The sequence below is a fragment of the Meleagris gallopavo genome, chromosome 4, assembly GCF_905368555.1.
Source record: "Meleagris gallopavo chromosome 4, MGAL_WU_HG_1.1, whole genome shotgun sequence".
Taxonomy (NCBI): Eukaryota; Metazoa; Chordata; class Aves; order Galliformes; family Phasianidae; genus Meleagris; species Meleagris gallopavo.
The window spans coordinates 717,217-742,472 of NC_139407.1; the positions used below are offsets into that span (position 1 = coordinate 717,217).

The 25,256-nt window shown below is 38.7% G+C and overlaps 2 protein-coding genes across 2 annotated transcripts; one reads left to right on the forward strand and one right to left on the reverse strand.

Moving 5' to 3' along the window:
• Positions 1-23: 23 nt before the first annotated feature.
• On the reverse strand, positions 24-14,546 carry PLRG1 (pleiotropic regulator 1). The gene is made up of 15 exons (XM_010709427.4): positions 14,456-14,546; positions 13,324-13,430; positions 12,963-13,105; positions 11,990-12,043; positions 11,124-11,217; positions 10,566-10,656; positions 10,273-10,374; positions 9,576-9,668; positions 9,062-9,211; positions 8,844-8,945; positions 8,300-8,402; positions 7,503-7,611; positions 6,543-6,682; positions 3,855-4,048; positions 24-2,877 (listed from the first exon to the last, which is right to left on the reverse strand). Exons 1-15 carry the CDS (start codon positions 14,462-14,464, stop codon positions 2,818-2,820), a joined length of 1,551 nt encoding a protein of 516 aa, XP_010707729.1. The 5' UTR covers positions 14,465-14,546; the 3' UTR covers positions 24-2,817.
• Positions 14,547-17,830: 3,284 nt separating this feature from the next.
• FGB (fibrinogen beta chain) lies at positions 17,831-23,905 on the forward strand. The gene is made up of 8 exons (XM_003205349.5): positions 17,831-17,985; positions 19,081-19,284; positions 19,895-20,078; positions 20,650-20,877; positions 21,397-21,510; positions 22,079-22,201; positions 22,376-22,661; positions 23,302-23,905. Exons 1-8 carry the CDS (start codon positions 17,911-17,913, stop codon positions 23,528-23,530), a joined length of 1,443 nt encoding a protein of 480 aa, XP_003205397.2. The 5' UTR covers positions 17,831-17,910; the 3' UTR covers positions 23,531-23,905.
• Positions 23,906-25,256: the final 1,351 nt, after the last annotated feature.

The following is a 25,256-nucleotide window of genomic DNA, read 5'->3' on the forward strand; positions in this document are numbered from 1 at the left end:
AAGTGCGAAAGAAAGACACAAAATCATATTATACTGAAGGTTTTATTGATGGCTAAAATGCTGTCACTTACATCAGGCAGACACATTAACTCTTACCTAATAGGACCAACAGTTGAAGATTTACTTCTGCAAGCCTTTAGGTTGCCAAATACATACTGCCGTGCACAACTTTTGGGCTCCAGCAAATGACAGCACTCTAGCCGTTAAGCTTACATTATATGCTTTATCATACAGCAAAGAGCGATCTGAGAATTTATCACTTTTAGTGGTCACACATTCTTAAAAACTGTTACATTGAAAAAACCCATTTTCTTACTTCTGTGCAATTATGTACAGTATAAAACAAAACCCGAGGTTTGTTAGAAATGTTTATGATTTGATCATATTCAGGAGACATCAGATTTCATGAAACGTGCCAATTTTCTGAGATGAGAGTCCAATTCAAAATTACTTTAACTGACATTGCAGCATGGCACTTACCAGAAGCATGAAAAATGTATTTCAAGGATCACATTTAGCTTTACTTTATGACTATGTGGGCAAATCCCACACAATCAGATTAGTGTGCATCAGCTCATCATCTTGGTGAACTCTGCATTACAGAAGCACTTAAATGAACTTTATTTTTTTAAATGAATCTTGATGTCTCAGATAATATTTACATAAGTATATACGACACTGTTCACAGTAGTGAAAGAAAACACAGCTGGGAAGGAAAGGAATGTGCAAATCAAATGGCAAAGAATACACTGAGAAAAAAACAAGTCACACTAGAACTGGGACAGCATAACAGAGCCAGAAGGGAAAAGTACAGTTCAAAACAATGGTGAGACAGCCTTTCACTTCCAAACCACATCTTTACCAACAGCACTACAGAGAACATTGTGGCAACTACTGCTCCTGTGCTAGTGGATTCCTTCACGGAAGAAACATAGGCTCTGCAGAGGAATTTTCTTCTCTTTTCTAAGTGACAAGCAGTGGAAAAAATGATACCAAGTACAGAAAAGATGTGCAAGAACAGAGCAGAAACCTCTACTCACCCTTCTCCCAAGTTATCAAAACAGACATTTCTGTTAAAAACAGATGACAACAAAAAAAATACCTTCTTCCAAGTTATTCCTCTCCACACTGGTTTCCTATGGAAAATTAACTACAAGCAAGAAAATTTTACTGAATCCATGAAATGCTTCATGGATTTCTGGAACAAAGCATTAGCAACAGGTCCGAAACACACACAGGCCATAATCTACATTTTCCCCCATTAAATTAATTAAAATGAAAACAGATGCAATGATATAAAAGAAGTGTTGTACTAGCAACCAAATAAAAGGTGTCTGATACAACCTGTGAATACCCTCTATTAGCATTTTTTTTTGTTTGTTTGTTTTTTGTTTTTTTACAAGAATAACCGGTGTATTTTTCTCCATGCTCTAGGACAGCAAGAAAACTAACGCTGTATGAGCGAGAAGTTGCAGGCCAGGCAGATACCCAAAGAGAAGCAGGTTAGAGGGGGATTACTGTACATTACTGCACATTACTGTAGTTCACTCTCTCCTTCCCATCTCCCCTTGAAACATTACTTCTAAACATCACAAGAAAATAATTTTTTTTAAAATTCCTGAAAGTTATAATAACTGATGTTATTATGGTTGTTCATAAAGTGAATGCTTGTTTTCAATCCATGTTTTTAAAAATTTTCTATTTTTCATAATTCTAAGAACACTGTCGTTCCCATCTTTTTCTATTTAGTTCTCAAGTGTAGCAATCTGAAGAACAAAGTTGATGAAGAACAATACTGACACCAAAGAGAAGCTGTAGCAAAGAGCATTACGTGGTTACTGCTAGTTGCACGACTGTTTGTAAACACAATGACACATTTGTCCCTTCAGGAGTATTAGTAAACTTTCAGAGTGTGTACATACATACGTGCATATACATGCTTTAAACCCTTTTAAGATCACAGGGAGTCAAAAATAATTAAAATTAAGGCTGGAATCGCTTAAGAGCTTTTCTTCGGACCTCAGTTTTAGAAGTTCCCTGTAACTGAATGTCACAAATACTTCAGATAACTGAAAGAAAGCAAGAGATGTGATTTATCAAGTCAACTGGTCCAACCCAGTGCTAACTAAGCAATACAATTTGACAGTGGCTTTCATTATTATCAGGTCCACTGCAAAATGAAATAAGCGAAGATATGAAGTCGCATATGAAAGCTTTCCTAGGGAAAGAAACACTTGGAAAATCAATTTCATTTAATAACACAGCCACTGGGGAGTGCCAGTGTGGTGCTTTCCAAGGAAACCACATTACTGTATTATCCCATTATCTTTATTGGTTAATCTATTATTCTCTAACTTAGCACATGTAATGTTCCATTACAGTATTTACTAAGCACATACACACTAAACAACATTGCTCTAAAATCTAAAAGTGTCACTCAAGAAATTTCCTGTAGATGGACTCTGTGGTAAATTCAGTTACTTTTGGAGCAAAGCAAGGGTCTTGCAGAAAACCCAGTTCATCAAATCTTTTCAGATTCACACTCAGTAGAGGCATATAAAAAAGTAACCACCTGCACATTTATCCTCTTCATGAACCATACATGCTCTACAAGGAGAAGGCTGACAGCTGCAACCTGTTTGCTGGCATCACGCAACCAAAAAAAAGACAAAAAGGAAGAAATAAAATGTATTAGAAAACACACCGAAAAAGCAAAGATTTGCCGACTTCCTGCTCTTCTGTGGTAGGCAGAACGTAATGTGACTGAAAGCTCTCAAAAAAGCCAGAAAAAAATTATAGCACAAGTATGTTGTCACATTAAAATCGCTTCCTCTTGATAATTTCTGGTTTCCAGCTGATAGGATGAGTTTCTTCAGTCTAAAAGGGAAGAACAGAAGCTCCATAAGGATTTTTTTTTTTTTTTTTAAACTCGAGACTAATCTGTAATTAGGGGTTAGTCTAAAATATTACTTACATAGGATATACACTCTATGTTATACACAACATTACAGCTACCTAATTCATTTAACCAAATTAAATTACATTATCATTCCTGCCTGAAAGAAACAACAGAACTTGTTCCTGCCTTTTTTTTTTTCCTCTTTTTTTTGAGCATAGAGTTGCCAGTAGCAGTTCAGAAAAAACTCTGTAGTGATCAAAGCACAGAAGCAGGAATTTCATAGTCAGTCCTTCCACTGACGTACAAATTTTGGCAAATATCACAGTGCCTACAGTTTGCCCAATAGCAAAATGAGTTGCTCGAAGTCTAATTCAATGCAGCAATCCCAAAGTTGAACAAAAAGTTTTGATAAATGTTAAAAAAAAAATCTTTACACTGTACACTTCAGTATATTATTTGTTCTCTGATAACCTACAATCTATTCTCCTTCATGTTGGTAGATGGGACTCAGAGTTGAAAACATCAGTTTGAAAATATTCTACTTACTCTAAATGCTAGAAATTTGTCTTGGACAATTTTTAATCCATATCATATACAGAAATACAATATACAAAATGTAATCTTGCTAATTCATGCTTTAATGATTACAATAAAAAAATCCCTTACCACCTTCAAAACACAAAATACACTATTATTTTGGGTAATTTATCCAAATTTTATCATAAATGACTTGTGTGGAAGAGCTGATGGACATGCAACTTATTTGCTCTACAGCAGTCAATAAGAAATTAGGAGGAAGCTGCTGTCCTCTTTAGATTTATGCATACACATTATTTTCAAATATTAATAGAACAGATTCAACAAGGGTGTACACACGTTCCTTGTTGATGTGCCTAAAATTTATTTCAAATCTGTTGATTTCATGAAAATACATAAAAGAGACACTTTGACATACCGCAGTATCATCTTCTTTATATACTTTTATGGTCTTATCAGCTTCAGCAGTTAGCAATCTGCTCTCAGACTGGTCAAAAACACAAGCAAATATTCCTGATTCACTGTCCAAAGAGCCTGGTTGTACAGCTGCATGTACTCTTTGGAAATTGTATCCAGTTCTCCAGTCCCAAAGATGCATAGTACCATTATCAGCTAAAAAGAAACCAAAGCAAACACAATTAGTATTTCTCCCAGTTAATTTCTACCATTTTTCTAAAAACAGTCTTGTGATCAAGTTTCCACAGCCACTTCTCACGTTTGCTTCATAGTCCCTTCACTGCACATGTCTGCAGCAACTCAATACCATTCTTGTAGTGAAGAGCTTTATGAGCCCAAAACTGAAAGCAACGTTCAAAGTACAAGAGGACACAGAATCGTCTGAGTTGGAAGGGACCTATAAAGGCCATCTAGCCAAGCTCCCCTGCAAAGAAAAGGGACACCTACAGCTAGACTAGGTTGCTCAGAGCCCCTCCAGCCTTGAATGGAAAGGGCATCCACCACATCTTTGGCAAACTGTTCCAGTGCCTCACCATCCATGTTGTAACAGATTTCTTCCTCACATCCTATCTAAAGCTCCCCCCTTTCACTTTGAAACCATTTCCCTTGTCCTACCACAACAAAACCAGCTGAAGAGTCTGTCCCTTCTTATAGCTCCCCTTGAGATACTGGAAGGCCACTCTCAGGTCTTCCCGAAGCCTTCTCTTCTCTAGGCTGAACAGCCCCAGCTCTCTCAGCCTGTCCTCACAGGAGAGGTGTTCCATCCCTTGGATCATATTTGTGGCCCTCTTCTGGATGTGCTCCAACAGGTCCACATCTCTCCTGTACTGAGGACTTCGCATGTGCATGCAGTAGTCCAAGTCAGGTCTCACCAGTGCAGAGCAAAGGGGCAGGATTACCTCCCTGGACCTGCTGGCCACGATTCTTTGGATGCAACCCAGGATACAGTTGGCTTTCTGGGCTGCAAGGACGTGTAACATCATATAAGGTTTCCTGTTTTCCTTAGCTAAGAAGGAAGATTGATCTTGTTTAAGTAGGCTGGTGAAGCTTCCTCAGAATCTCATCCCATTTTGAATCAAATAACCCACAAGGCAGTGTGTTGCTTTGGAAGCAAAGAAAGGACTGGTATTCTGAGCATTAAGCTCTCTGTTCAGTAGCTCCATTAAAATTGAGGCATCATGCCTCCAAGGAAATTACAGACGTTAAGGAACCTGTTAATGAGACAAACACCTATCAGTTGTAGAGGTTCTACTTCACATACCAGTCTAAACCACTGGTGCTGCAATGGCTAGTCACAACAGGATATTCATAGCAATCTGAAATCTGTATTTGGAAGATGCTCTTAAAGCAATTTTTTTTCAATTAAAAAACAATTTTACCCCAACAGCATTGTTTAGCCAAACCAAATCTACCAAAACTTTCCTTTCTCCACAGTTGCCAGCTAGACAAGAAATCTGTACATTTCAAGAGGGTGTTTTCAAGGTAAGACACTTTAAGGTAACCTCAATTTATTTTAAGTCAGCCCGAACTTCTTTAAGGTTGCTGTAAGTAGCATGGAGATATAGAAGGGGATGACGATTACATTCCAATTTTAATTTTTAAAAAATTCACAGAATCACTAAAATAACAGTTCTTGTTTGTTTGTTTAGTGTGAAGAAGTAATAGGTTTTTTGAAAGCCTCAACAGTACTAACAGAAAAGTCTACAAGGACCTTTTAGAAACGCCTTCAAAATAATACAGAACTAAATATGAGATCAGTCCAGTATTTGCTAGAAGTTCGTGCTCTCACTGTGAATACACCAGTTGTCAAATAGATCTCTGACAGAATTTTAAAACCAAGAGTCCCCTTCACATGCAGTTAAAAACATAGCCATAGCAGGCTGACAATACCATTAGCTACCTTCCACAACTCCCACTTAATGCATTTCCATTTCACTCCCCAACTCTAAACTATATGACACACTGTATCAAATGGGGCCAAACCCAGTCTGAAACAATGAGCTATAGCTGAGCTGTTCCAAGAACAGTTGCTTTTCTTAAGAACCTGCTTCTGAGAAACCCCATGAAATCTGTCTTAAACTGAAACGTTAATTGAGTCTTGTTTACAACTAACCAAAAGATCAGACAAACAAAACCAAGAGGTAAAAGCTCAGGCCCTGCTAGTAATTTGGAGCAATATAGTATCACCTCCTAATTTACTTTGGTACACATTTAAGAAACTTTAAAACAACCAAACAAATGTATGCACACAACTCAAGGATGTGTTCAGATTTAAACAGCACAAGCTTCCTATATCCTCCATCCATTCTCCCTGCATCAACATGTCACTAACAGAGCAGCCAATATGACAGATGTGTTCTAGTCAGATTCCAATTTCCAGTCTTCTGAGGGGATATTAAACAATTCAAACTCAAGAGATCACATAGGATGGGCTCTGCAGACTTGTACATTTCAGATTGCTTTCGAACAGAGTTTTGGGCGTGCAGCACCAAAAGATATAAGGGATTCTACTTCCTTCAAAATGAAGATGTAGGCTATAGCAGGTTCATAAGCCCAAGAGAGCTAAGGGGTCCTGACCTTAAGGATCTTCAGTCATATGTACATTTTGAGAAGTGAGTGGAAGGAATACGAATGCGCATTTCTCATTTACCTCCTGAGACCAAAACTCCATCTGAATTTACAGTCAATGTGTTGATAATGGCATTGTGACCAGAGAGGTTCTGAATGAAGTTTCCATCTGGGAATTTCCACTGCTTAATGTTATCTGGAGAACCAGATGCAAATGTATAACTGAAAGAAAATAAGCACAGTATATTGAAAATATAGAAAGGGGTATAAAGGATTTCTTTGGACAGCATGAAAGCTAATATTTTTGTTTGTTGTTATTCTGAGAAATTCAGTAGAAGGGCATCATCAGCAAAGGAATCAGAGGGGAAAACAGGTTTTGGTTTTCAAAGGCACACAAGCAAGGACAAAGCTCTGCAAAAAAAGTGAATTCTGTGCAAATTTCTTTTCTCCATTGTCTTAATGGTAATTTATCTGAAGAAACTTGGGATGCATCAAAACAGAGTTATCTTAACCTAAAGCATTGCAAACCTGCTTCAAAGATTAAATACCCACAAGAAGGTTTTGGTTTTTTTTTTTTTAAGGCTACTTAGATTGAAACATCTTGAGCAATGAAGCACATATTACAAAAAACATCACTCTGTATTAACCACCACCTCCTTTAGCAATATTTACACCTGTGAAATTTTACAAAACGTGTCTCTTTCTGCTAATAATCATTCAGTTACATACATTATTAGCTTTATCAAGCCCAGCATTGCTCATTTTTCAAGGAACATGCCAAAGCACATGCATAAGAAATTCTGTGGACTACAATATATTCTGAGTATGAGAACCAATTCCTGGGAAGCCAGGAGCAGTAAAGGTGCTACAAAAATAGCTTACTGATATATACATTTTTTAAGCATTACATGCTTCCTGTTTTTTTTGTTTGTTTGTTTGTTTTTCTCATTATTATGCCCTGCTACTCCTAATCAGGGCTCACACTGGCTTTCCAGCACCATACCATGAATTATGAGAGGGTAAAAGAATGAAGAAAACTTACTGTCTTGGATGTAGTATTACTGCTCTTACAGATTTCTTATGGTTTGTTAAAGTAACACGAGTTTTTCCTGCCACTAAATCCCAAAGCCGTATGGTAGTATCATGACTGCCTGCAATGAAATTAAAAAAAACACTATTTATTCTATTTTTATTATTGTTCTCATAGAACAGACAAAACTTCACATGTGAAAAATATAAAATCATTGATATCTCTGTTAGGAAACTGTGGCATTAATTTCATTTCAGAACAGAAAGATACTGAGTTGTAATAACTTTTTACAGAGCTTGAAATTCAAAGAGAAAGATGTAGTTCAGCAGGGCACTGTCACAGCCAGATAACCTACTGCCCTTTGTTCCCCTCCAGAGAAAACTGTGGCAGAGCAGGCCCTGGATGCCAGCCCATCCAAACACAGGCCTGATTTTCTTCAAACGCCTTGGGGGGCAGAGCTCAGGGCAAGGAATTTACCTTCCATCCTTCCAGTATCTGAGAAATCTCCTGCTTATGGGGGATTTATGCTGCAGCTCCAATTTTGACATAATGAAAAAGATGCACTTTTTATGAACTCTGGCATGGGAGATGCAGAAAGACATTCAAACAATACATAGCTATATTTCCTTATGTCATACTATTAATGGTATAGCTAACCACTGCACAGCCATTTTCAAAATAAAGCTAGTTAAAAATGAATGTAATAAATGAACAAAGAGAAAAGGCTTGAACCTCACAGAAATACATGACAAATACAGCTAAGATTGGGTTTATTAGGCATGATATTTGCAAAACCATGTCCACTCTACCTGTAACAACTTGCGGTTCTGCAGCCTGGCACTTCACTGTTGCTACAGCATTTGTGTGTCCTGAGAGCGTGTGCACACTAGCTTTTGTCCTCACATCCCAAATCTATGAAATCACAGTAAAAAAAAGAAGCAAATAGGCCAAGAAAGGTGTGAATTTTATGAATTCTAGACATTGTAATAGATTATGCTAACTGCTTGCCATACATTTAGGCATTTAAATTGTTTTGTTCACCAAGCAGGTCATCAGAAGATGAACTGCCCCAGTGGATAAATTTCAAGGGGAGAAGGGAGCCTACCTTTAAATCTCTGGATAAGCACATAAATCACACAGAGTAATCCTGTGTATTTAGGGAGTCTTATCTAGTAAACTAAGGTATAATTTGGAGTACAATTTTCAGGGTACAATTGAAGGCTTAGTTTTTTAATCTGCAAAGGAAGACAAAGTTAACATGAACTGTCATGTTTTCCTTTTAATGTGTTCTTAGCTCCTGTTAGCTAGTTCCTTCTACAAATGGAAGATGTTACAACACAAAGTTATACTTACTCGTGCTGTTGAATCTCTGCTACATGTTACCAGGACATCTATTGTTGGGTGCAGGTCTAAGCCATAGACAGCACTTAAATGACCATGGTAATGTCTGATAACCTAAATGAATAAAAAACATACATGTTTTAACCAAATGTTTAAAATAATATTTCAAACGCTTTTATTTTTATATTTGCCACTGCCAATTAATTCCAGTTCAAGAAACTACAGCTTACCTTATTGTATTCAAGATCCCAGCATTTCACTTGTTTGTCTTCTCCACAGGAAAAGAGATAAGGACTCCTTGCACTTACTATCACACCTCGTACAGTGCTAATGTGTCCCGTCAAAGACAATTTCAACTTGCCACTAGCAAGGTCCCAAATCTGCACCAAAACAGGTCGTTTGAGGTAGACAATTAGAAGCTACACAGCAATAGGTGGACAAACAGTCCAGGTAAGATGCAGTCAGGTCAGTTAACATTAAAGATCACAGTAACTGAAACATTTGCTCTCCAGCTACTAACACACAACAAATGAAATCTCAAGTATTAGTAATACTCCACAAATTTTCTTCCATTTGTGACTCTGAAGTAAAAGAAAAATATTTTGCAGCTCTGTACACAGCATTCTGTCTATACCAACTGTGACTTTTTTTCCAAGGATTATAGAAATTTTTAAATATCAAGAAGAAAAACAAATATAAAACCTCCAAAGCTTCATTTGCTAGTAACTTCATCCAATCTCTTACCTTAATAGTTCTGTCAGCAGAGCCAGTAACAAACCACTGATTTCCTGGTTCTACTGCAATACATCTCACCCAGCCCAAGTGACCGCTGATAACCTTCAGAAAAAGAAAAAAATTCCTAAATCTGAAATAACATCCACATAAATATCAGAAATATCACACAGCACAGCTTCCATTCCAACAATGGAATTTGTTAGAATTAGCTAAGAAACACATGCTCTGCAAAAACAAAGAAACAAACAAAAAAAAACAAATCTCAAACTAGATTTGAAGAGAGCATTATTTTTATTTCTACTTTAGTTAAATGATGAGACCACTGGAAATTTACATGCCCTACACCACAGTGGGAAACTAGGAATAGGGAAACTCTCTGCTCCTATAAAGAAGTTTCTACAACCATAACATGATGCTTCAACACACGCAGTTTTGCAGACTGCACTGAAGTGTAATTTTTCTTAATTTCCATATAGAGCATGGAACTAACACTGTTGTATGCAGAACCAACACATATTCCTTTGAGTTCAAGTGTTTTTCAGAAAAACTGCTTTTAACAATTAGCTTTGTATTTATCTAACACTACAGCATTCCGAAGATTTTTCTGAAGCTGTTTATATTTAGATGAACAGTGCTAAAACAAAACCCTAATAGAACTTAATTTACATTTTCACATTTGTGTTCACACTGTCAGTTTGCAACTTACTCTGTACAGTTTCCAAGGTGGATGCCACTGAGGTTTGGGCATGGTTGGAGCCTTCTTTGGTACTAATGCAGAATTTTTGGTTCCACCAGCTTCCATCATAGCCTGTAAATGAAAAATTACACCTTTCAAGTAAGGTAAGTATTTCATAACTTACCTCTTCAAGTAAAATTTAAAACCTTCTTCCCTGACATCTGAACACCAATGAAGCTTAGGTAGCAAGATCTCCACACAGTACAGAAATGAAACCAAAAAGCACCTGCCAATACTTCACATTAGACATGCAACAGACTCACCACAGACATCCCAGGAGGCTGTGAACGCTCAGATATCCCAGCATGTCTGTAAATCTCACCCACACCAGCAGCTGTCCGATTTGCATCCAACCTAAATTGAATGAAAACAGTCAACTGACTGAAATCAACTCTGTATTTTAAAAAGTAAGTGAGAAGATATCACAGAGCAGTGTCTGTGCTGAGTCTTGAACTGAGGGCAGCCTGTTCCAGTGTCTGATCAACTCAACATACAAGACGTACCCACAAACCAAGCCCCCCTTTTTATCTGCTATTTAATCTAAATTTCCCATTCTCCCCCTTCTGTCCATTGCCTCTAGTAACAGCCAAGAAAAAACTACACCAAGACGATGCCTGACAACCTTAAAATCATATCACAGAATGGCTTAAGTTGGAGGGGATCTTAAAGGTCATCTAGTTCCAACCTCCTGCCATGGGCAGGGTTGCCAACCGCTAGATCAGGTTTTCAGATATTTTATAAAGCTGAATATTCAAAGTACTTTGTTTTGCCTTGTAATTCTTGTAGATTATGCAAACATTAATGAAGTAATGCAGCAGTACCTGGACTGAGAAGGAGGAAGAGATACAGCTAAGGACTGGGCTGCAGATTCACTAGGCATCCTCTGGATCTTAGTATCTGCTGTCAGAGCCACACCTTAAAAAAAAACAACAACACAGCAAAATCAAAGACAACCATTAAAAAGAAAATTCAGGAAAAGGTATTACATAACACATTTACACACGCACACCTGTGTACAAGGACAATATCATGAACTTATAATATTAAATACCATCATTCAATGCTATTTTTCCACAGGGGAGTCAAATCTACAGTAATATTTATCTCGGTCCAAATCCATTCCATCATGATTTTACTACCTCCAGCACACAGTTTCTAAAGTACAAAATAGTATGATTCTGTCATCAGAAATGAAACAAACTCATCTAGCAATAGCTACGCTTTTTATCCGGCCTCAACCATTGTGGACTCCAAACACCAAAGAAACCATATTTTGACAAGTATTTGCTGTCGTGCCCTTTCAGCACTACTTATTACTATGCAGTCTCTATATAACTGCAGATATTCTGGGGCAGTGAAAGATTTACTCCTAATGAGGAGAGCATTTCAGACTAAAGCTTGTAATCTCTACTCTCATCCTAAAAAGAGTAGATTAATTTAGGAAAAACAAACAACCAAACAAAAAACGAACCAAACACCCAAAACCATTTTTCAAAGTACATCTTTGGTGCAGACTGGAGAGTTTATTCCACTTCCAGTTCTCTGTTTCTTTCCCTAGCCAATGTTCTGGCAGTTGACAATAAAGATAATATTCGTGTCCGATGCCAAGGCTAAAACAAGAAACAACAACAAAAAACATTTCAGTTTAATCCTGACATATCTGATTCAAACACAGAATTTTACTCACCAGGCCCAGGTGGATATGGATGTGTGCCAGTTATCACATACTCCAGTTCTTCTCCTAAAGATCAACAAATTAATGCATTCAAACAAAATTGAGTACATCAGAGTAGGCGATGCAAAGCAGCACAAACAGAAGCAGAAGCAATCATTTCTAATGTATTACACTTACAAATCTCTTATTTACATTGATTTTATTTGTTGTGGTTATCTCAGATTTCTAGAGGTCAGTCTTTTAAACACCATTTGTTACCAAAAGGAACAATCTCTCTCCCATGAGAAAGATGTTCATGCTGTCAAAGACGCCTTCTGAAGCAGATGGAAGAAGAGCCAACTACACAAGCAGTATGACTGTCTGACACAAGCCACTCATGGACAATAAACTGTGCCTGACATTGGAAAAGAAAAATGCAAGCAAAAGTTTGTTTCCTTAAAATATTTTCCAGTCTCTCAATGTTTTTCAGTCACAGAATATTTTCAATAGAAGTGTTTTGTAAGATAAATCCTCAGCTAAAATAAAAAGTCATTTGACATTCTTTAGAAGTTTCTATACAGATCAGCCCAATGCATATTTATTTTATATAACCAAACCAGTGTGTTTTTCAACTAATGACTTTTCCGTTTTAATAGTTGCACAGCTAACAGAAGTCCGAACAAATTATATAAAACAAACAAAAATAAACAACAAAATGACACGTTCTCAACCATTATCAGCTTTCTAACACCCAAATACAGCACACACTAGCATTACCTTAAAACATGCTTGTTTTACTAATTAGTTAAGTCTCATACTATTTCCTTGTGGAAACAAACTTTCTCCTTGTTCTGAATCACTTAACTCTTGTGACTCTAGCAAGGAAAACACCAAAATTATTTTTATTTCCTTCTACATCCAATAGATTAACAACGCAGCCTTCAGACAGAAGTCTAGTGAGACTGTGACAAAACAAAGAACAAACACACTGCTAGGAATAACAAACCTTCATTTCCAGAATACTGTTTATGTCCATATGGATCCCCAGTGGCTGGGCCTCCTTTCTCTCTCATGTTTTCTTTAAGTGTAGGCATGTGCAACACTGAGCCATACTCGGTACGCAACTTGACTGCCATCTTTACTTTGTGGCTGTTGGAAGAACAGAGCATAATCCCGATCAAACCCTGATTTTTGACTGCTATTAAGTTTCAAAATATTTTAAAAACAGGAAACACCTGATACAGCTAATGTAACAATCCTCATGTGTTTTTTTATAATTTCCTTAACTGCTAATTGCACTAAGTATCTGAACTTCCTACTTGGATAGAGCCATCACTAACAAAATACAACTCAGCCACAGTACTCACCTTTCATCATCTAACGGTACAGGTTTGGCATTATCAGCTACAAACATATCATGGGTTCTCTTCAAAGATCTGAACACAAGTGTGTGCACAGAGTGCTTTTGGACTTCCTAAAATAAAGGAAAGCATATTTAAATAAATTAAATAAATTTAGCCATGCTTAAATGAAAAACTGAAAACTGAAAAATAAATTGAGTAGCAATTTCAGACTTACATACGATATAACTCTATTTATGTCAAAGAAAACACTGCTCCTCTTAAAACCCAAAAATTTAAGTTTGTTAGTTGTTTTAATTCAACATCTACTCAAAATAAAACCAGCTATTAACTTACACAGAATATTTACTTAGCATCACATATTTCAGGTTTTAATTCCTACCTTCCTCCCAGGGCACAAAAAAATAAATAAATCTAATCAGAGTATGAGCCTCTTTGTTCAGTATACAAAACTGAAATTCTTTGTACTTGTTCTGCATGTCACAAATAGCAGTAACAGACTGTAAGCCACATTAAGAACTTCTGGCTCCAGAATCATTCAGCTGTCCCGCCTCCATGTTCCATAAACTGGGGTTTCCTACCCTGAACTCTGTTTGCCCACTTATCGACCCATTCTGCCACACTTTATATTTCCCTAACTCAGCAGGCCTGCATGAAGCTTTTTGCTCAGAAAGGTCCTAAAACTCTGGATACCAAATCAAGAAAAGAACATCTGTAATAGCGCTAGGAAGCTAGGAATTCCATGCGACTGAAAAAAGCAGCAGGAATTATAGCAGCAAACGACTGCTTATTGCAACAAGAGCAGTAGGTAACGCAATACCTCCGCAATAGGAGCTAAACATCCACAGATAGTTTTGGACAGCGATGACACTGTAAAAAAACTATTACAGGGGGCAGTTGCTTGGGATCTTATGTGCTCCTACCAACAGCATTTCAGTAACAGATGAGCAGAGCTGCCACAGGCCTTCGAGCCCGCATCGCTGCCAGGCGACCGGCGAAAGGCCCCGCCGGCCGCTCGCGAGCAGCAGGAGCGGCCCGGCCAGGCAGAGGCACGGCGGCGGACCATCCCCACAGCGACGCGGCGTGAGGGATCGCCAGAGGCCCGCCTCCCACCCCGCGAACCCCCGCCCGCCCTCACCTCCACCATGGCGCCGTCGGTCCCAGCTCCCCGCTCCCCGCCGACAGCTATGGAGGCACTTCCGGCGCCTGCCCGTACCTCACCGGAAGTGACGTGTAGAGGGGGCGCCGGGCTGCGCGCCCCGAGGCACTGTGGAGCTTCGAACCCCGCGCGGGCTGCAGCCGGGGGTCTGCGACGCCAGAGGGCGATGTTGCGCTTGAGGAGGGATCCCGGGCGTGCGGTGGGCGGGGACGTGCGCTGAGTTCGTCTGCCCACGTCACGTGACCGCGTTCGCTTTTTCTAACGTACAGTTTTGGCGTTTTGCGTTCTGTCGTTTAGCTGAAATGAATCAGGCTCATTTTTAATGCGTCTTTAAAGGAAAGCCTGCTTGAAATACAGACCTTTATAGCAATCCAGGAAAAGAATAGTTTGTATTTTGCAAGGAAACTTCACTTCTGTATGCTATTCACTACTGCATCGTTAGATTTTACAAAGCCCTGTAGTTACTCTCTGTTTTGATAAGGAAGGATTCCTCTCAGAAATTTATTAGGGATGGAATCAAATCCCTTGATGTCCTTGCAACGCTTTAAAAAATCAAAGGTCAAATTTATCTGTGTTACATACATATATTATTTCATCTCCTAGCAGGTTAATTCCAAGAATTCACTAACATATTCATGGTCTTTTTCAAATCGAATGCAGCTGCTTGATGTGTTCTTGCACGTCAGCTCTAGCTGTAATTCCAGGAAGAACAAGCTTTGTCATTTTTTTACACTAATGGAAAGATAAAAGGCATATTGCGCACATTTCAGTGTTGTCTTAATGACCAAAGTAGATGCCCCCCCCCATACATGTTTACAGATTTGCTTACTCCCAGAATATGAAGATAACATTAATTCTCATTTACAAGAAGCCTTTGAAATAATTCGTTGCCAGTAAAGGAAAGGAAAGAGGACATCTGAGATGAACATCTAATTCTAGAGTAACATGTCTCAGCATGACACGTACAATACCAGTGGGTTCAAAGGACGTTTCTAAATCAACTAACAACTGGATTCCTTTCAAAATTACATTTACTGATAGTGGTCCAAGAAGGCTCTATTCCCCCTCACCAAAACTACCTCTGGAACATGTTCAGGCTGGAGGAGCCAACATACAAGGATGGGGTTTGTGTAAAGAACATTGCACCACGGGCAGATGATTTGGCAAAGCAAACATGAGAGGCAGCACACAAAATTTCATTCCTAAAACACACACATACACCTCTGCCAGTAAGTAGCTCTTCAGGACAAAAGCAGTGTACAAAGAGATGTCCTGGAACACCATCGGGTCAGTGCTTTATTTTCATAGATCCTCATAGAAGATTTGTTGTAATATCACCAACTCTGTGAGTTCAGGAAGAACTTCTCATTAACCGTGTGAGCTGGAGAGGAATTGAAGAAAACACAAGGAAAAAGATGTTCTATTTGGAGAGAAAGCCTCCTTGACACCATTTTTAGAAGAAGATTAAACCATGTTCTTGGTTGTTTGTAAGGCTTTATCCAGTCCTACAATGTCATCCTAGCTGTAATGATTGCAAGCATCGAAGCCTTGGCACAATAGGCATATGGTTCATTCATTGTGGTTCCTGGTAATTCCCTTGGGAGACACAGCTGGCTAACCCTTTTTGGGAAGCCAATGAAAGTACTGGAGTGGGGAGAGTCAAAGGCTGAATTTCATAGGGGAAATCCTATCAGAAGGCAGATGAAGCTGGGGGATTCCCAGGCCAAACACGCTTGGCATGGATGCAGCCACCTTTGGCCACCACAGACCAAAGATCACTGACTGCCTGAAGAAGGACACCTAAAGTTACTGCAGAATATGGTGGTGGTTTCAGAATAAATTCAAGACAAATATTGTTAAGATTTGTACGGACCAAGGAAGGATAATTTAATGGCAAGTTGCTAGTTCAGGGCTAGTGGGATCCCAGGATAGATCTGCACTGGTCCCTTACCTATAAGCCTTGGGCAAGAGGCTCAGCATCACTGTGCCTCTGCCTTATACATGAAATGGTGGTGACTGAACTTTCTGCCAGGTATGGTGTGATGAAAATTGTATTTAAGGTTGAAGAATGCCCAGAAACAGTAATAATGACGGGCAAACAGTGTCTTGACTGGCACTTGACTGGCTTTTATATTTCCGTATGAATAACATGCTAATGACAACAGTTTTGGTCAGAGACAGGTTACCTTAATCTGTGTTCTACCAAATCTAACAGTGTTAGGGATGTCGTCTTGCAAGGGATCAAATTCAGGAGAGTAAGAGCTCCTTGAGCCATGACTGATTCTGGGCCAAGCTGTTTAATGATTAAACTAGACAGGTTAAACTGTTTTCATATTTCAGGAATCTCCATGGTTTACCAGAACTCTGACAACAGCACAAATACAGGAAAAAGGCCTAAAACAAGCAATTTTAGCTATTTGTGTTTTTGTTTATCACAAAATTAACCTCTCCATCCATTTGGTCTCTGAAATGGAAGCTCAGCCCATGACTTGCCTCTGTTAATGTCTTCAGAAATCAAAGAGATGTGTGCACACTTGAATAATTCACTATAACTCATTTATTATTTATGATACATGAGAAATGCATAGGATATGCAGACACTGAAATGTTAAAACTATTTACAAGAGAGCAGCAATATGCCGTATTCTTAAAAAGCACCAGAAAGTGTTTCTTTATTCCACTATGATTACAAATAACCTCATACTGTATTATTTTAAAATGCTACTGAAGATATTCTAACCACATAGTGCACAAAGAGGCTTATCAGCAATGAAAGAAAAGAGAAAACATCAGTCTTCTATCAATGTGAATTTTTGCAATATTCATTGAGGTACTACATCCGCTTCCTCATGAGAAAAAACAATTTACTCAAATGTACCATACTGAAAGAGGCCAAAGGCTTGCATATTTACCCAGGTCTTATCACACCTGCTTAGAAGACTGTGACATAAGGTATGAGATAAATTTAATTCAAATTTAATATGATACTTCTGAAACATTCAAATTTTCAGCGGAGAAAAACCAAGCAAGGAGATGTCAGAGTCCCTGTCTGACAGCATTTCTTCTCTTTGGACATTCACCTGTTCGGTTGTTTTACAAGACTTGTGACTTTTGAGAATACGGTAATCTTGTGTAACCTGTGTAGGACGTACTTTTAAGGATTTAAATGTTTAGTCAGTGCCAGCAGCCACAGAGGTCTCCGGGACACGCAGATAAGAGTTGTCCAGAGAAATTGCTCAACATCAACTGTATTCAGGCACACAGAGAAGAGAAAGGTTAAATATTAACAGAGCAATGATTGCTCTGAAGGGTTCATCCTATCACTATCAAGCTGAAAAATTGGCGTGGCCATGTGCATATATAGGAACATAGTGGATCTCACTCTGTCAGAGCTGCTGACGGGAGGTCAGCGAGCAGCTCAAGCAGGCAGCACGATGAAGCTGCTCCTGCTGCTCCTGCTCTGCATCCCTGCCATTAAAGCCCAGGCGTCTGTTGAATATGATAATGAGGTTGTAATACTGATTAGAATTGATGAAAATAAGAGTGAGAATGATGAATTTTATTTAATTGTATGCATGGCTTGTGTGAGTTAGCTCAGTTAGAAAATGATACATGCGTATTCTTCTATCGCTCAAAGAAATAATCTTTCTTTCTTCATGTATATCTTACTGTGCTACTGCTAGTTTTGGTTTTGGAGGTACTTTCTATTTCCTTTCTTTCTTTGTGCAAATGCAGAACGGAAATTGGTAAGATTAGTTATTTAGCTATATGTATTTAAGGATATTTATTTAGTAATGCTGGCCAGTGATGTTTTAGACAATTCCTCTGTGTTGTGCAAAGGCACAGAAATGTGTATTTGTGTCCTGCCTAAAAGATGGGATTTTTTTTTTCCTATGGATTCAGCAGACATTTAAAAAAAGAATGAATTTCCAAATTATAAACATGATTTATGTTTGAAAGGGAGAGGTGATCATTGTTAAACCAAAAGGTAAGCAGCGAGGATCAGTCTAAAATAACAATTTAACTTATATTTAAGTTTGCTTTGTATAAAATATTTTAATAGGAAATTTTATTTATAGTTTTGTATTTGTATTTGTATAGTATTTTTTTTTTTTTCAAAAATCCCAGCCAAAATGAAATAGGTCAGGGTGACCAGCAGTGAGATTATTTTCTGTTGTAGGATGTGTTTACGTGTTTGCATTGACTACTGGTGAGATTACCTTGCTTAGCCTTTTGCATCCATTTTGTGATTTGCATGCTGCCTACATCTGGAACTCCTCGAAGTCTCTAATTCTTATCCCTGTCTGCTCTTTGTAGCTAAGTCTTAATTGGAGGGATTGGAGGTGACTGAGGATTTTGATGCACTTGTTCCATGATTCAAAAGGCTTCGTTTCAACAGGTGGCTTAGGCTCCTTACTCAGCCTATTAGACTTCCAGGCTAAAGATGACGGAAGATTTTCAAAGAAGTGACGTGGTTAAGATGGCAATCTGTGTCTGTTGGCGGAGTCGTGGCCTCGCAGGGGCAGCGTTCTCTCCAGGACAGGCGTTAGCTGCAGAAAGGCTTCAGCCCAGGCTCAGAGATCTTTCTCTGCCCGGTTTTGCAGGAGGACAGCCCTCAGGTCGATATTCGAAGCCACCGACCCCTGGACAAGCGGCTGGAAGCAGCCCCCACACTCAGGCCCGTGGCACCCCCCATCTCTGGCACCGGGTACCCGGTCCGGCCCGTGAAGCAGGACAAGCAGGGCATGAAGAAGGAGCGGACCGTCTACCCTGATGCTGGTGGCTGCAAGCATCCCCTTGCTGAGCTGGTAGGTGTCTGCCTGTTTGGCTGGAAGGGTGCTGAAGACAGCACTTTCTTTGCCAAGTGTAGGATGGTCATGCATTTAAAACAGCCCAATTCTCTATCTTTCCACCTGAATTTGGCCAGGCCTCCACAGTGCTCAGCTTCTTGAGATGACCATTTCTTAATAAACATAAGCAGCTACTTCCTGTGAGAGGAAGCTCACCCAAGCTGTGGAAAAGCTCCTTGATTCTCTGAGGCTAGAGAAAAAAGGAATAGGTAACATGCACGGGCTCCATTTGTTCCTGACAGAATGTAGTCCTAGTGCAGGTTCTTTATTTCCAGGAACGTTTAATTGTGCAGAACAGCTAAAAGCATATATTGGACCCAAAAGTGGGACTTTGCGCAAGGGATTCAACAAAAAGATGCTCTTGGGCAACTAAGCACTCTCTCCTCATCTGCAAACTGCAGCTTAGTTGTAGCTGATAGTTGTCTTGAGTCCTTACCTAAATGCTTAAATATGTGGTCAAATATTATTAACTATTCAGCGTTTCCAAAGGTATAATCATTTGCTGACTAGTTTAGAAACTTCTCTTTTTGTCTTGATCTTTATACACAGCTCTTTTTATTTCTTTAAGGGAGTACTGTGTCCAACTGGGTGCGAACTGCAAACGACACTGCTAAAACAAGAAAAAACAGTGACATCAGTTCTGCGTGATCTAAAAGACAAAGTGGCCAAATTTTCTGACACTTCTACAACTATGTATCAATACGTGAATATGATAGATGATAAACTGGTAAAGGCACAAAAACAGAGAAAAGGTATGCTATTATTATGAATCATTAACGTTAATAATGCTACAGCTGCATTGAAATAGGATTTCCATTACTTGCTAGCAGTAATCTTTAAAAGTTAAAAATATGTAATCATAAATCTTAAAAAAATTCATTTGAGAGAGGCAAAGGAATGTATCCTATAGTGAGTCAAGATTCACATGAGGCCTCTGAATGTATGGGCTCCCCTTCTTTTACCTGCATTCCTAATTCTATGATACTGTGATCTATCATCCATCCAACTCCCTTATGCCCAGCTCCTAGCTTGGTGGCATGGCTCTTCGTGAAGAAGTTATAGTTCTTTGGCAAGAACTAGTTCTTACAGCAACACCATTAAGTTTACTAGCTTGCCAAGAAAGAACCATTGTAGTACAAAGAAATAATTTTCCAGGCATCTCCATATATTTTTTTTACATTTGGGAAAAGCAAGCAAAATACATGCATACCCTTCCTTCCCACTAAGGAAACAAGCAGATCTTCAAATTATGCTTACATGTTGTTTTTCACTGTTTCATAACATAGAAAACTAACCTACTTCTCATCTATTTGTTTTTTCTAGACAATGATATTATACTTTCTGAGTATAACACAGAAGTGGAATTGCATTATAACTACATAAAGGATAACCTGGACAATAACATCCCCTCTAGCCTCAGGGTCCTCCGTGCAGTCGTAGATTCTTTACACAAAAAGATACAGAAACTGGAGAATGCAATTGCAACCCAGACAGACTACTGCCGTTCCCCATGTGTTGCTTCCTGTAACATCCCGGTGGTTTCAGGCAGAGGTACTCATTTAACTATAATAACAACTCTTTCTTCTTACCTTTATATCACTGTGCAAGTTGGATGCACCGTTCAGTAGGTGTGACTGTTCTCTGAAACCCGTAACAATGATTAAGGTAGCAGAAAAGATGGATAATTATCCAATATGAAAAAACCCTCTTACCTGATATCTGGTCGTCAGGTTCACCTTCAGTAAGATGAAGGCGATCCTTAGGTGACTCTCCTAGTTACATCTTTCATTTCTTTTTCAGTTATGAAAGATTCCTCTATTACAAGCTTGACTAATTCAAAAAGTTATTGAAATATATACAGTCTTCAGTAGCTTGGCTTGAACTTTTAGAAATGCCTATCTGGAAATGTAGAATACAAGTATGCTGTCCTTTCCTCCTTTATTCTTCCAAATGGTGTACTATAGATATTAAAATCAAATCAAATACCTCTTTAAGAGCGTTACCTTGTAATCAGCAAATCAAGGAATTCAGAGCTCCTTTAGCAACAGAGTCTCCGGTTTATTCTTGCAGAATGTGAGGATATTTACAGAAAGGGAGGTGAAACGTCTGAAATGTACATCATCCAGCCAGATCCTTTTACCAAGCCATACAGAGTATACTGTGACATGGAAACAGATAAAGGAGGTTAGTATGAAATAACAATGTCATTAAAATATTAATATGAATTCTAAAACAGAACAGATATACTAATAATTTTCAATTTATACAAACTAATACGGAGTTACAATTTTCGTAGTTGAGATATAATTGAGAATTAAGTCTGACTCATTCAAAAGAGTCATGTTTGTCAGATACCCAGCAGGATACTGCTATAATGAAACTGTAAATGAATAAGCGTGAAGGGATGGGTAAATAAAAACGTATCTTACTATAGCTAAAATTGTCAATGTATTGGTGGACAGAAGTGGAGGATCTGTTTTTTTTCTTACCCTGTTACTACATGCTATATAAAAAGATCTGAGGTGCATCTTCACCTTCTGCTTCTTCTACATTTCCTCATGAAGCAAGGCACTGCTTCAGTGTGAGTAAAAATAGCAATGCTGAACTCATAAGCAGTCTTGCTACAAAAAAGTCACTTGCTCCTTTCATCTGAGATAATGGTAGAAGGGCTGTATCTTAAGACTTAGAGCTCCTTTCATAATTTATCCAATTAAGATTAGATTATTTAATCTAAGTCCTGTTGTTTCTGTAGGCTGGACTTTGATTCAGAGTCGCCAGGATGGCAGCGTTAATTTTGGAAGACCGTGGGATGAATATAAGAAAGGATTTGGAAATGTTGCAAAGAGCGGAGGGAAGAAATACTGTGATACACCAGGTAAAATACTGAGCATGAAATGTGAACAGTGCTTAGTGAAACAATTTTCTTGTACTTCTTGAAGCTCTTTGAATTTTTGAAATTAACTTTGATAGATTTGCAAGCAAATCATAAAGCTGCCTTGAAGTATATTCTGAAATTGATTTCACCAAACTCTCCTTTGTTACTTCTCAGGTGAATATTGGCTTGGAAATGACAAAATCAGCCAACTTACCAAGATAGGACCCACAAAAGTTTTAATTGAAATGGAAGATTGGAATGGTGATAAAGTATCAGCTCTTTATGGAGGTTTCACCATACATAATGAAGGAAACAAATATCAACTTTCTGTTAGTAACTACAAAGGCAATGCAGGCAATGCTCTGATGGAAGGAGCTTCACAGTTGTATGGAGAAAACAGGACAATGACAATTCACAACGGCATGTTCTTCAGTACTTACGACAGAGACAATGATGGATGGTATGTACTTGCATTAGACATTTAAAAGAAATTTCCAGACTATGTATCTGCTTAAAAAAACCCACAGAATATTTCAACTAACTTGCTGTTAGTTTGCACAGCACTTTATAGTATCTTAAAACGTGTTTTCTTACTGTAAGTTGCTAGCCAAGTGTCTATCCTGTTCTGGTGCAGCCTAAGGCAGAATTGGCATAGCCAAAGAAGAGTTAAATCTACATTGTGTTAGTGCTGCTCCATAGCTAAGTAAGGAACAGGAATACTGAATTGTACTGATTCCAGGAATGATGTTACCATAGACAAAAATGTCCTTCTGAATACAATCTACTCATTATCAGAGGTTGATGGTGGTAGTGCTTAAGAGTATATTTTTGGTTAAGTAGGAATACAGAGATGAGTCCTGGGTAAACCATAATGTAATTCCCAAAGAGATGCAACTGAAATTTTAACTGTCTCTATAAGCAGCTTCACTTGCAGGCGCACAGCATAGCATATACTTGCAATAGTCAGTCTTTCACAGGAAGTTCAAATAAGATTTTAAGTATTGGTTGTACTTTGAAAATTTCAGTACAGGGACACATACATACTCAGATCTATTTGCTTACATTCATCTGTGACCCAACTCCCTTTTTTACTTCATCAGGTTAAATACAGATCCAAGAAAACAGTGCTCCAAAGAAGATGGTGGTGGATGGTGGTACAATCGCTGCCATGCAGCCAACCCAAATGGCAGATACTACTGGGGAGGGACTTACAGCTGGGATATGGCAAAACATGGTACAGATGATGGTATTGTATGGATGAACTGGAAGGGGTCATGGTATTCAATGAAGAAGATGAGCATGAAAATCAAGCCATACTTCCCAGATTAATCACTATGAAAATGTATAGAATCAGGAATTTTCTTTTCATATTTGTACCTTTTTTTTTTTTTGTATTGTATTCAGGCTTGTCTCTGCATGTGAGAACCAAATATGCAGGTCCTACCATATCATGACCCAAAGTGAAACATGATGACAACTGAAAATCAAAATCTGAACCATGAATATAAGCCATAAAGAACATTTTGTTCATTTTTTCATTTGTTCACAAGACAAAAGTACTGGTCTAAAATAAGACTTAAGGCAATAATATGTATAAAAATATAGCTGCTTCATTCTTTTACAAAGAAGTTATATACCAGATCTGAAGAGGGAACAGATGACTGTAAAATGTTTTCTAAAATTAAATAAAGCCTTGAAAATGAAGTTTTCATCACAATTCCTAAGTATTTGTACATAAACTGGGAAGAAGCAAACATCCCACCATAGAAAGGACTGATTTCTTCTTTTATACCATAAAGGCATGGTAAACTACCTGTGTAACATATTGAGAAGGAATAGAGTTTAAAATTAAAAACAAAAACAAAAACAAAAACCACCAAAAAAAACCCAAACACACCTGTAGGTCAACTGCCAGTTCAAATCCTATTTTCTGGAACAGAAAAGCCCTTTCCTGAAACCTAGCTTGTGTACTGTGCCTCATGACAATGATTTCCACCATCCCACATTCTTTACGGTGTATCCTATACAGTATTATCAGACATGGCTGGTTTGTCTTTCGCTGAGTCACTGCTGTGGGACAAGAACAATGCATGATTCTAATCACAAAGTAGTTCTGGTTTAAAGGAAACATTAAAAAGCATCTTGTTCAAACTCTTGCTCAACTTCAGAATTAGATCAAGTTGCTGAGGGCCTTTTGCCAGTTTGCCATTGGCTATTTATGTGCAGGGGCACCCAAAATGGAGTATGACATCCTTATTGGCATCAAGTACTGCACATGGGACAGCAGAGAGGCTGTAATCACGTATTATGCAATAATGTGATGGAAAGTACAGCAGTACTAGTGGGGTGGCACAATCCTAGACTACAACAAATGAGAACAAGCCCAAACACAGCAGGCATAGACACAAAAACAAAGGAAGAAAAGCTACTTACCTTTGGAAGGCCTCAAGTAGGCAGGGATTTCCATCAAGATACCCTTACCTTCACTGCCAACCTTAAGTGAGGTCTGGGAAGGGGTAGATCCTGTCTCCATGCCTTCCAGTCACTCAGGTGCTCCCCTGGGTTGGCCCTGCCTTCCCACCAAGTGCTCAACTACTGCTTCAGGCTGTGACTTAGCATTTCCACTACACCAGGCCCTGCCTGCTTTTTGTTTGGTCTTTTCAAGCCACCAATTTCTTATATTCTTCCCTTACCCTCACAACTTAGCAGGGGTAAATGGGACAGGGTTGCCATGTGACTTTGAGGCTCATTACTGCAGCCACATCATAGGGAACTGCCCCGCGCTGCTCCCATTGCTAGATCAACAACTTGCTTGCACCAAGGCCTGGTGAAGTTCCACTGACATGGTAGTACAGAAGGACAGTGATCAGTCAAGACAAAAATATTTGTCGCAAAGAGAGATGGACAGGTGTACAGTAAGAGAGCTAGACAACAAGGTTGAGTAGCTCAGTGCATAGTGGAATTTTTATATGGAACTTTCTCATTTGTGGCTCAATAACCAGTGAACTCTGCCTGCAAGTTGCATGGCTGCACTACAACCCAGTTGGTGACTAAA

Bases quoted from the DNA above. Each gene is read 5' to 3' on its own strand.
- PLRG1 (XM_010709427.4), bottom strand. The intron at 9,669-10,272 runs GTAAGTTGCAAA...CTTTTTCTGAAG, and splicing joins CACCTTGGAAACTGTACAGA to GTTATCAGCGGTCACTTGGG. The intron at 8,946-9,061 runs GTAAGCTGTAGT...TTATTCATTTAG, and splicing joins GGGATCTTGAATACAATAAG to GTTATCAGACATTACCATGG.
- FGB (XM_003205349.5), top strand. From the start codon at position 17,911: ATGAAGCTGCTCCTGCTGCTCCTGCTCTGCATCCCTGCCATTAAAGCC. The intron at 17,986-19,080 runs GTTGTAATACTG...CCGGTTTTGCAG, and splicing joins CTGTTGAATATGATAATGAG to GAGGACAGCCCTCAGGTCGA. The intron at 20,878-21,396 runs GTACTCATTTAA...TTATTCTTGCAG, and splicing joins CCCGGTGGTTTCAGGCAGAG to AATGTGAGGATATTTACAGA.